This window comes from Pseudophryne corroboree, chromosome 5 (assembly GCF_028390025.1).
Source record: "Pseudophryne corroboree isolate aPseCor3 chromosome 5, aPseCor3.hap2, whole genome shotgun sequence".
Taxonomy (NCBI): domain Eukaryota; kingdom Metazoa; phylum Chordata; class Amphibia; order Anura; family Myobatrachidae; genus Pseudophryne; species Pseudophryne corroboree.
The window spans coordinates 614,385,234-614,397,857 of NC_086448.1; the positions used below are offsets into that span (position 1 = coordinate 614,385,234).

Here is a 12,624-nt window from a genome sequence, read left to right on the forward strand (position 1 = left end):
AATTTTCCAAAATCTCAATTGACCCCGACGACACGTCTGCTGTTCCTGGGAATGATTCTGGACACGGTTCAGAAAAAGGTGTTTCTTCCGGAGGAGAAAGCCAGGGAGTTATCCGAACTTGTCAGGAACCTCCTAAAACCAGGAAAAGTGTCTGTGCATCAATGCACAAGAGTCCTGGGAAAAATGGTGGCTTCTTACGAAGCGAGTCCATTCGGCAGATTCCACGCACGAACTTTTCAGTGGGATCTGCTGGACAAATGGTCCGGATCGCATCTGCAGATGCATCAGCGGATAATTTTGTCTCCACGGACAAGGGTGTCTCTTCTGTGGTGGTTGCAGCGTGCTCATCTGTTAGAGGGCCGCAGATTCGGCATACAGGACTGGGTCCTGGTGACCACGGATGCCAGTCTGAGAGGCTGGGGAGCGGTCACACAGGGAAGAAACTTCCAGGGAGTGTGGTCAAGCCTGGAGATGTCTCTTCACATAAATATACTGGAGCTAAGAGCGATTTACAATGCTCTAAGCCTGGCAAAATCCCTGCTTCAGGGTCAGCCGGTGTTGATCCAGTCGGACAACATCACGGCAGTCGCCCACGTAAACAGACAGGGCGGCACAAGAAGCAGGAGGGCAATGGCAGAAGCTGCAAGGATTCTTCGCTGGGCGGAAGATCATGTGATAGCACTGTCAGCAGTGTTCATTCCGGGAGTGGACAACTGGGAAGCGGACTTCCTCAGCAGACACGATCTACACCCGGGAGAGTGGGGACTTCATCCAGAAGTCTTCCACATGATTGTGAACCGTTGGGAAAAACCAAAGGTGGATATGATGGCGTCCCGCCTCAACAAAAAACTGGACAGGTATTGCGCCAGGTCAAGAGACCCTCAGGCAATAGCTGTGGACGCTCTGGTAACACCGTGGGTGTTCCAGTCAGTGTATGTGTTTCCTCCTCTGCCTCTCATACCAAAAGTACTGAGAATTATACGGCAAAGGGGAGTAAGAACGATACTCGTGGCTCCGGATTGGCCAAGAAGATCTTGGTACCCGGAACTTCAGGAGATGCTCACGGAAGATCCGTGGCCTCTACCTCTAAGACGGGACCTGCTTCAGCAGGGACCGTGTCTATTCCAAGACTTACCGCGGCTGCGTTTGACGGCATGGCGGTTGAACGCCGAATTCTAAGGGAAAAAGGCATTCCGGAAGAGGTCATCCCTACCCTGGTAAAAGCCAGGAAGGAGGTGACTGCACAACATTATCACCGCATTTGGAGAAAATATGTTGCGTGGTGTGAGGCCAGGAAGGCCCCGACGGAGGAATTTCAACTGGGTCGATTCCTACATTTCCTGCAAACAGGATTGTCTATGGGCCTCAAATTAGGGTCCATTAAGGTTCAAATTTCGGCCCTGTCGATTTTCTTCCAGAAAGAATTGGCTTCAGTTCCTGAACTCCAGACTTTTGTAAAAGGAGTACTACATATACAGCCCCCGGTTGTGCCCCCAGTGGCTCCGTGGGATCTTAATGTAGTTTTGGATTTTCTCAAATCCCATTGGTTTGAGCCACTCAAATCGGTGGATTTGAAATATCTTACATGGAAAGTAACCATGCTACTGGCCCTGGCTTCAGCCAGGAGAGTGTCAGAATTGGCGGCTTTATCGTATAAAAGCCCATATCTGATTTTCCATTCGGACAGGGCAGAACTGCGGACGCGTCCTCAGTTTCTGCCTAAGGTGGTTTCAGCGTTTCACCTGAACCAGCCTATTGTGGTGCCTGCGGCTATTTGGAGGATTCCAGGTTGCTGGACGTTGTCAGGGCATTGAAAATATATATTTCAAGGACGGCTGGAGTCAGAAAATCTGACTCGCTGTTTATACTGTATGCACCCAACAAGCTGGGTGCTCCTGCTTCTAAGCAGACGATTGCTCGTTGGATTTGTAGCACAATTCAACTTGCACATTCTGTGGCAGGCCTGCCACAGCCTAAATCTATCAAGGCCCATTCCACAAGGAAGGTAGGCTCATCTTGGGCGGCTGCCCGAGGGGTCTCGGCATTACAACTCTGCCGAGCAGCTACGTGGTCGGGGGAGAACACGTTTGTAAAATTCTACAAATTTGATACCCTGGCTAAAGAGGACCTGGAGTTCTCTCATTCGGTGCTGCAGAGTCATCCGCACTCTCCCGCCCGTTTGGGAGCTTTGGTATAATCCCCATGGTCCTGACGGAGTCCCAGCATCCACTAGGACGTCAGAGAAAATAAGATTTTACTTACCGATAAATCTATTTCTCGTAGTCCGTAGTGGATGCTGGGCGCCCATCCCAAGTGCGGATTGTCTGCAATACTTGTACATAGTTATTGTTACAAAAAAATCGGGTTGTTATTGTTGTGAGCCGTCTGTTCAGAGGCTCCTACGTTTGTCATACTGTTAACTGGGTTCAGATCACAAGTTGTACGGTGTGATTGGTGTGGCTGGTATGAGTCTTACCCGGGATTCAAAATCCTTCCTTATTGTGTACGCTCGTCCGGGCACAGTATCCTAACTGAGGCTTGGAGGAGGGTCATAGGGGGAGGAGCCAGTGCACACCACCTAGTCCTAAAGCTTTTATTTTTGTGCCCTGTCTCCTGCGGAGCCGCTAATCCCCATGGTCCTGACGGAGTCCCAGCATCCACTACGGACTACGAGAAATAGATTTATCGGTAAGTAAAATCTTATTTTTTTTATCATACAGGCCAATAATATTTTGTTCCTATTTTGAGTATTATTTTGTCCTTTTGGTCTCTAAAGTCTTTGCATAGCACATTTCATCCACAATTTCCTGCATGTAACGTACTACAAAGCTTTTCAGTTTTTCTTGAGATAAATGCTATTGTTATTGTTTATGAATATATATATATAGCCATAAGGGTTTTCTAGTTGTATTGTCCAGAAGAACAAGCAGCATGGTTAAGTTACATACTACAGTATATGTGGTTAAATTAAAAGTAAACTACCGGTATATAAAAAAATGTGGATGGTGGTGATAATAATAATAATAATAATAATAATAATAATAGTAGACCAGCTGAAAGGTGTCACCTGGAATATAAGTGCAAATATATATATATATATATATATATATATATATAAAATACAAGTAGCACACTCGTTTTCCTGATTTATTTATTTTTGTACCATTAATATATTTTATACTTACACCCATCAGCCATAACATTAAAACCACCTGCCTAATATTGTATAGGTCCCCGTTGTGTCACCACAACGGTTCTGACCTGTCAAGGCATTATCTCCACAAGACCTCTGTAGGTGTCCTGTGGTATCTGGTGACCAGACGTTAGCAGAAGATTCTTTACGTCCTGTACATTGTGAGGTGGGGCCTCCATGGCTCGGACTTGTTTTTCCAGCACATTCCACAGATGCTTGATCGGATTGAGATATGGTGGATTTGGAGGTCAAATCAACACCTTAAACCCTTTGTCATGTTCCTCAAACTGTTCTGCACAATTTTTGCAGCACAAAAGGGGCACATTATTATGTTGAAAGAGGCCACTGCTATCAGGTAATACCAGTGCCATAAAGTGGTGTACTTGTTTTGGAACAATGTTTAGGTAGGTGGTACATGTCAAAGTAAGAGCCAAATGAATGGCAGGACCCAATGTTTTCCAGCAGAACATTGCCCAGAGCAGGGGTGGCCAACCAGTCAGAGACAAAGAGCCAAAATATCTTGTTAGGTACGTCAAAGAACTGACATCAAGCCGAAGGCGCGTGTGCAAAAATGGGGTGTGACCTGGTGCCTGCTAGGCCACACCCCATGGTATAAAATACAATGAAAATGCCAGATCCACATAAAATACATTTTAAATCCAGAATCAACATAAAATACATTGAAAAAGACACTTCCACATAAATTAATTTAAAAATGCAGATCCACATAAAATATATTGAAAAAGCCATATTCACATAATACACTTCAGCTCCTCCATGTGTCAGTCCAGCCAGCTCCCCCATGTGTTAATGTGTCACTCCAGCCAGCACCCTCCTGTGTCACTCCAGTCAGCTCCCCCATTATGTTTCTCCTACCAGGATTCTCCTTTGTCACTCCAGCCAGCTCCCCACTGTGTCACTCCTGCCAGCACCCTCCTGTATGACTCCAGTCAGCTACCCCCATTATGTCTCTCCTGCCAGGATCCTTCTGTGTCACTCCAGCCAGCTCCCCCTTGTGTCACTCCAGCCCACCCTCATATGTCACTACAGCCAAGTATCTGGCTCCCCAGTTTACAGTCGCCGTACTGCTGCTGTGTGTATGGTTGGAGTGCACCAGGTTCCAGGATCTGTTGTGCTCAGGTGACTGTCAGGAGCCACATTTGAATAAAGAAAGAGCCTCATGCGGCTCAAGAGCCTCAGGTTGGCCATGGCTGGCCCAGAGCATCACACTGCCTCTGCCAACTTGCCTTCTTTCTATAGGGCATCCTGATGCCATATTTTCCCCAGGTGAAAAAACAAACACATGCCTGGCTGTATATATGCATACCCTCCAACATTTTACACAGAAAAATCGGTACAAATCCAAAAAAGGGGCGTGGACGCTGGTAAAGGGGGCGTGGCCACGCCCCTTTTCCTATACTTTCAATGGAGGTTTGGAGAGCCAAAAATCGGTACAGACCATGAAAAAAAGGTACTGTACCTATTAAAAAGGTACAGTTGGAGGGTATTTATATGATGTAAAAGAAATTGTGATTTATCAGACCAGGCGACCTCCTTCCATTGCTCCTTGGTCCAGTTTTGATGCTCACATGTCCATTGTAGGTGCTGTGATTTTACAGTTTACTTTACTTCCATTCCCAGCTGCTGTTCACAATGGCTGTTTCTAACTTCTGTTTGAGGCAGTGGGGCAGTGGCATAGCTTGACATATTGAGGGCTGACAGACAGAGTCCCTGTGTACATGAAGTAGACAATTTCTCACGTTTACCTATCAGTCAGTTGCTGATATTATAGTGACCAATAGGATGTAGAATATCTACACCAAATGTGTAACCAATAGTAGCAGGGTGTACACAGTTTGCAGCTGACTTGACTAATATCCACTGGCATCCCCTTGTGTAAATATGTTTTTCACCCTTTCGCTCTACATGGGGGACTTTACAAAATCTTTATATGGGGCTTATCAATGTCTAGCTACATGCTTGACCCTCACTGTGGACCGTATTCAGTTTGACCCAATTTACATCTTAACAGAAGCTTAAAATGTGACCAGGAAAACAAAAATACACTTTTTGCTATCTATGCAGTTAGATGCACCTGCATCTCCCTCCCCATTCAAATATGATCAGCAGATGCAACAGAAATATAACAGCAAGTGTTGCTTCCCCATGAGTACAAAACATGGGCAAAAACACAGTACACAATTCATATACATTACAGTAAATGGGCGGAGGGTTCAGATAACCAATTAGCTTGGAGCTTTTAAAATGTGAATCCAAGAAGATGCAAATTGAACATACTAATTATTTTTGAAAGTCAACACTAACAAACATGGCCAGCCTTCCCTTTCCCAATCTGAGAAGGAAACATAATAAGTGCTCAGTAAACTGTAAACCTGCTATGAGACCTCAGCAGCAATATTTTGACCACATTTGAATACATAGATGTATCTTAGATGTATCATCATCAGCTGGCAACATGCACCCGGGTTTCATTACTCGCATATTGGGCCAGATGTAATATCGCCTGAGTTGGCTGGAAGTGCGGGTTCCCGGCCGATCTCAGACATTTTTTTAAAGCAGCAATCATTAACAAGGCATGGTTTTGCCTTGAACATGATTGCCGCTTTAAAATATTTAATAGGAAACAAGCGCTAGAAACTCTGGGTTATTTATTTTTTAAAACCATGTGCATTTCACAGAATATTTCATCATCTCACATAATATATTATAAAAATTCACACAGAAATGAGTGAGCTACTGTCTGTTAGAGTAATTGCTGTGACCTTGGATCTGCTCTGTAATTGCTATTATTCTTATTGGTCTTAGCAATGGATAGATCAACTAAAATATGCTGCTGAGCTACACTAGTCAGTAATATGAGAGTTCCTGTCACAGCTAATACCTAGAATCAAATTGCTGCATGACAAACTTGGGATGTCACGTTGTCCTCCCACTTTGAGTAAGCAGAAAAAGATCAATCAGCATTCCAGAGAAATGTGTACATTTCATCTAGATATAAGACAAAAAGCTTCATTTATAAAGCACAGTATAGCAGTTATGTTTACCATTGTACATGTCTCTGTATAGCATTAGCATACCTCCCAACATGACCCTCTCCAGGAGGGACAAAATACTCTGCTACTGGACTTCCCTCTTAATGTATGATTGCCGGCACCTGTGTTGAACTAGTTACAGTAGTTGATAAGAAAGGTGTTTCACCACAGGTGATGGCAATCATAAATTAAGAGATATGTCCAGGAGCAGAGCATTCTGTCCCTCCTGGAGAGGGTCATGTTGGGAGGTATGGTATAGGAATCTACCTATCCAGAATTTGTATAGCGTATAGTATTTCTGTCAACTAGAATAGTGCTGATCACTCAAACGCTGGTTAATTTTTCTTTTATTAAATAAATATTTATTTATTTTGTTTAGGTCTTTCAGATTGCATATATTATCATCAAGGCAGCAAATTCTCCAAGACCTGGAAACTGGGTTTTAGAGCGTTCTCTGGATGGAGTTGAGTTTATGCCATGGCAGTATTATGCAATTAGTGACACAGAGTGCCTGACTCGCTACAACGTGACACCAAGACTTGGTCCACCAACATACAAGAGAGATGATGAAGTGATCTGTACATCATATTATTCAAGGCTTGTGCCATTGGAACATGGTGAAGTAAGTATTCAGTATGCACTTATGATGTTGATTGCATTTTTTATATCTTGCTCATGTAAGAAATTCTTACATGGTCTCTCAGAGAAACCTGTTAAATACAGTACATATCTTGGAATACACTTTCAATTTGAATTTTTTGTGTACCCATTGGTACTAGCTAAAGTATAAACTGTATATAATTATTGGTTTATTGCATTAAAACCATTGTAAATGTGTACCGTTTTAATATATTCTAGACACTTATACTTAATATAAATAAAGTATTATTCAGTACTGTGTTTAACTTAGTTTGAGGGGTTGGGTACGAGATCCCAGTAGTCATAATCCTGATGGTCAGGATGCTGACAGTGACATCCCGATGGTCAAAATCCATCTGGAACCCGGTAAGTATTTTACCCCACCCATATCCCTAACCACTCCTCCTGCAGCCTAACCCTAATCTTCCATTCCCGCAGCCTAACCTTAACCCCTCACCCCCTGCAGCCTAACCCTAACCTTCCCCACTAACGCAGCCTAAACCTCCCTCTAGTGCCTAACCATAACATCTGTACTTATCGTCGGTATCCGTTGAGATTATGTTGTTGGTATTCTGACTGTGTGGGTTCTGACTGCATCCCAGTGTGAGAGTTCTGTCTGCCGTGTTTAAGGTCACTTTATGTAATTTGTTTAAATTATAGAGACACAGTAATTTGTTTAAATTATAGGTGTACACATATGAAGTCATAATACTTTTGTTCTTTGTTAACTTAGATCCACACTTCATTAATTAATGGAAGACCAAGCGCTGATGATCTTTCTCCAAAATTGCTGGATTTTACCTCTGCAAGATACATCCGTCTTCGCTTGCAACGCATCAGAACCCTTAATGCAGATCTCATGACCCTCAGCCACAGAGATTTAAAGGATGTGGATCCCATAGTGACAAGAAGAGTAAGTTGGGGCTCTGTGCTTCCGCCGTTGATGATAACATAACCAGCAAAGCATCAGGAAGTGTAGTAAGTTCAGATGTCAGAAGTATTGTTACCAATCATGGTTTAGGGAATTGGTAGCTAATGCCTGTAATAAGCTTCATAAAAACCCAAATCATAGTGCACACCTGTAACTGCAATGAATCCATCTTAGGCTGATGTGTGCACTGACACAATTCCATAAATGAGAGTGTATATGGGAAAATCTCAGTCTGCATACAGATGTGATTAAAGTGGGTGGCTTAACTTGGATAGTAACACTGGATTTTGCTGAGACATGACCCTTTCGTCAAGCGAAAACTAAATAAGGACCATGTCCCACTTGTCCCACTAAGTGTAGGGTGTTTAGCCACAAACCTTTATTCAGTGTACCAGATAATAATAAGCATCTCAGATTAATGGCAGCGATAGTCCCCTGCAAGCATAATTATTTGATCAATTAACATCCTAACCACATTGGCTGTATATATAATGTGAGTTCTAAAGGATAAAGGGGGAGATTGAGTATAGCATAGCACTGACATTAATGTATTTGGCTTCCACATTATTTACCTGAAAGTGCAGCTTGAACTGTTAGTAGGCTAACGCTGCTCCTCACCTCTATGGGGTGAACTCAAGTGTTTTGCACACTGGCGGCAATTAGATGGCACCTGATGGAGCAATTCAACTATTGCTTCATTCGGGCGCGCAGACGCCAGCGCTGACATTACTGTTATGGTGTTTTGTCAATTTGATGGGCGGGTAACTAGTTGGTTATAAGAGACGTGTCAACTGTGTTACTTTGTTAAAGTGATTTCTACCTATTACGTTTCCTTCTTTTGTTGCTAGTGGGGAAATGACAGACCTGTAACTATATTATGTATAACACTCCTTCTTTATATTATATTGTTTTCCTCATCTTTATTTTAGTACTTCTACTCTATCAAAGACATATCAGTAGGAGGAATGTGCATTTGCTATGGACATGCTCGCAGCTGCCCATATGATGAAGTTACCATGGTAAGTTACAGCTAGAAAGCAGTGTCTTTCCTGTTAGGTTTTATTTTATTATATTTCTCATAAGTCCTAGAGGATGCTGGGGACGCTTCAAGAACCATGGGGTATAGACGGGATCCGCAGGAGACATGGGCACTTTAAGACTTTGAAGGGGTGTGAACTGGCTCCTCCCTCTATGCCCCTCCTCCAGACTCCAGTTTAGAATCTGTGCCCAGGCAGACTGGATGCACAACTGAGGAGTTCTACTGAGTTTCTCGGAAAATACTTTATGTTAGGTTTTTTATTTTCAGGGAGCACTGCTGGCAACAGTCTCCCTGCATCGTGGGACTTCGGGGAGAGAAGTTAAACCTACTTCTAGGGAGTTTAAAGGCTCTGCTTCTTGGCTACTGGACACCATTAGCTCCTGAGGGTTTGGAACACTAGGTACGCCTAGGGGTTCACTCCCAGAGCCCGCCGTCACCCCCCTTGCAGAGCCAGAAGTCAGAAGACAGGTGAGTAGAAGAAGAAAAAGAAGACTTCAGTGACGGCTTTCTGAGGTACCGCACAGCGATCGCGCTGCACGCCATGCTCCCATACACAGCGGCACTGCAGGGTGCAGGGCGCGGGGGGCGCCCTGGGCAGCATTAAAACCTCTTCTTAGGCTGGCATAAGGTAATTGAGGTGCCTGGGCACTAAATTCGAACCCCGCTTGCATTTATTTATTTAAAAAAGAGCTGGCTGAAGCGCGCCATGTAGGGGGCGGGCTTAGCCCTCACAGCTCACATCAGCGCCATTTTCTCTCCAGTGCATGCAGAGACGCTGGTCCTTCCTCACCACTGCTGATAACAAGTAACAGGGTGCAAAACAGTGGGGGCACAGCAAATTTGGTGCAGTATTAAGTAATATAAAGCGCTGCAGGATCTGAGGCATTATATTTATAGTGTTCAGAATCGGGACAGGCGCTGGGTTGTGAGCTGGCAAACTCCTTCTGTGTTTGGCCCAGTGTGTCTGTGGGTGTCGGTACAGGTGTGTCGGCATGTCGGAGGCAGAGTGCTCTTCCCAGGAGAAGACTGTGTTGGGGGCAGAAACGGCTGTGGGAGTGACCCTGTCGGCACCGCCGACTGCTGACTGGGTAAATGTGTTGAATGCTTTGAATGCTAATGTGGCTCTTATTAATAAGAGATTAGATAAATCTGAGTCTCAGAACCAGGTATGGAAAAAATCAGTGGAGGATATGTTATCACAGGTACAGACCCCTTCGGGGTCACATAAACGTTCGTTTGCGCAGTTAGCAGACACGGATACCGACACGGACTCCAGTGTCGACTATAGTGATACCAGATTAGACCCAAAATTGGCGAAGAGCATTCAGTACATGATTGTGGCAATAAAAGACGTCTTACACATCACTGACAACCCTGCTGTTCCTGATACTAGGGTCTGTATGTTTAAGGGAAAAAAACCTGAGGTAACGTTTACTCCCTCTCACGAACTGAATGCCCTTTTTGAAAAAATGTGGGAAAATCCTGACAGAAAGTTTCTGATTCCCAAAAGGATTCAAATGGCGTATCCTTTCCCCTCGGGGGATAGAGAAAAGTGGGAGTCACCTCCCGTTGTAGACAAGGCACTGTCATGTTTGTCTAAAAAGGTGGCGTTGCCGTCTCCAGACACGGCAGCCCTTAAGGATCCTGCGGATCGTAGGCAGGAGAATACGCTGAAATCCATTTATGTCACCACAGGTACACTGCTCAGACCAGCTATTGCATCTGCGTGGGTGAGTAGTGCTATTGAAAAATGGGCAGATAACTTGTCATCTGATATAGATTCCCTGGACAGGGATACCATCCTTTTAACGCTGGGTTATATCAAGGACGCTGCAGCCTACCTAAAGGAAGACGCGAGAGATATTGGCCTCTTGGGATCAAGGGCCAATGCCATGGCAGTCTCAGCTAGGAGGGCATTGTGGATTCATCAATGGAATGCTGATGCTGACTCTAAGAAAGCTATAGAGTCTCTACCGTATAAGGGTGGTGTATTGTTTGGTGAAGGTCTCGCTGAACTGGTATCTACGGCTACCGCGGGTAAGTCGTCATTTTTGCCTTATGTTCCTCCACAACAAAAGAAAGCGCACCACTTGCAGATGCAGTCCTTTCAGCCGAATAAATACAAAAAAGGCTGCGGTTATTCCTTCCTTGCTAATAGAGGAAGAGGAAACGGTAAAAGATCACCGGCCATGGCCGGTTCCCAGGAGCAGAAGTCCTCCCCGGCTTCTGCCAAATCCACCGCATGACGCTGGGTCTCCTCTGCGGGAGTCCGCACCGGTGGGGGCATGTCTCAAGCTCTTCAGTCAATTCTGGGCTCGTTCGGCCCTAAACCCGTGGATTGTAGAAATAGTGTCCCAGGGGTACAAACTGGAGCTTCAAGACGTTCCCCCTCGACGTTTTTTCAAATCAGCCTTACCAGCTTCTCTTCCGAATAGGGAGGTAGTATACGATGTAATACAAAAGTTGTATCTAAATCAAGTTATTGTCAGGGTTCCCCCGACACAACAGGGAGACGGCTTTTATTCAAGCCTGTTTGTGGTCCCGAAGCCGGACGGCTCGGTAAGACCAATTCTGAACCTCAAATCCCTAAATCTTTACTTAAAGAAATTCAAATTCAAGATGGAATCTCTCCGAGCAGTGATCTCCAGTCTAGAGGAAGGTGATTTCATGGTGTCGGTCGACATAAAGGATGCCTACTTACACATCCCCATATATCCTCCGCATCAGGCTTACCTGAGGTTTGCTACTCAGGATTGTCATTACCAATTTCAGACGTTGCCGTTTGGTCTGTCCACGGCTCCGAGGATTTTCACCAAGGTAATGGCAGAAATGATGGTCCTCCTTCGCAAGCAAGGAGTCGCAATTATCCCGTACCTGGACTATCTCCTGATAAAGGCGAGATCCAAAGACAAGCTGGAGCAGGACATTGCGCTCTCCCTGACAGTGTTGCAACAACATGGTTGGCTCCTAAACCTGCCGAAATCACAGTTGAATCCGACAATGCAGCTGTTGTTTTTGGGAATGGTTCTGGACACAGAATTACAGAGAGTTTTTCTTCCAGAAGAGAAGGCTCTGGAAATTCAGAGTTTGGTAAAACTAATTCTGAAACCAGCGAGAGTGTCAATTCATCAATGCACTCAGTTGCTGGGGAAGATGGTGGCGGCCTACGAGGCCATTCAGTTTGGCAGGTTCCATGCTAGAGTGTTTCTGTGGGATCTCTTGGACAAGTGGTCCGGATCCCATCTGCACATGCACCGGAAAATAGTCCTATCCTCCAAGACCAGAATTTCACTCCTGTGGTGGCTGCACAGCTCTCAACTCCTAGAGGGATGCAGGTTCGGGATCCAGGACTGGATCCTAGTAACCACATATGGAAGTCTCCGAGGCTGGGGAGCAGTCACACAGGGGGAAACCTTCCAGGGAAAAATGGTCAGGCCAGGAAGTTTGTCTACACATAAACGTTCTGGAGTTAAGGGCCATTTACAACGGCCTTTGTCAAGCGGAACATCTTCTTCGCAATCTGCCAGTCCTGATACAGTCGGACAATATAACAGCAGTGGCGCACATAAACCGCCAGGGCGGAACAAAGAGCAGGGCGGCAATGGCAGAGGCCACAAAAGTTCTCCGCTGGGTGGAAAGACATACAAGCGCTCTGTCAGCGGTCTTCATTCCAGGAGTGGACAACTGGGAAGCAGACTTCCTCAGCAGACACGATCTCCATCCAGGAGATTGGAGTTTTCATCAAGAGGTCTTCGCAGAATTGACAAGT

The 12,624-nt window shown here is 45.0% G+C and overlaps 1 protein-coding gene across 1 annotated transcript in view; it reads left to right on the top strand.

The window, feature by feature from the left end:
* The window catches only part of LAMA1 (laminin subunit alpha 1), a 376,319-nt gene that overhangs the window by 102,578 nt on the left and 261,117 nt on the right, over window positions 1-12,624 (top strand). Inside the window, exons 4-6 of the mRNA XM_063923508.1 lie at window positions 6,626-6,868; window positions 7,619-7,798; window positions 8,746-8,835. Of these exons, the coding sequence (XP_063779578.1) occupies window positions 6,626-6,868; window positions 7,619-7,798; window positions 8,746-8,835 (513 nt within the window). The remainder of the gene's footprint in view (window positions 1-6,625; window positions 6,869-7,618; window positions 7,799-8,745; window positions 8,836-12,624) is intronic.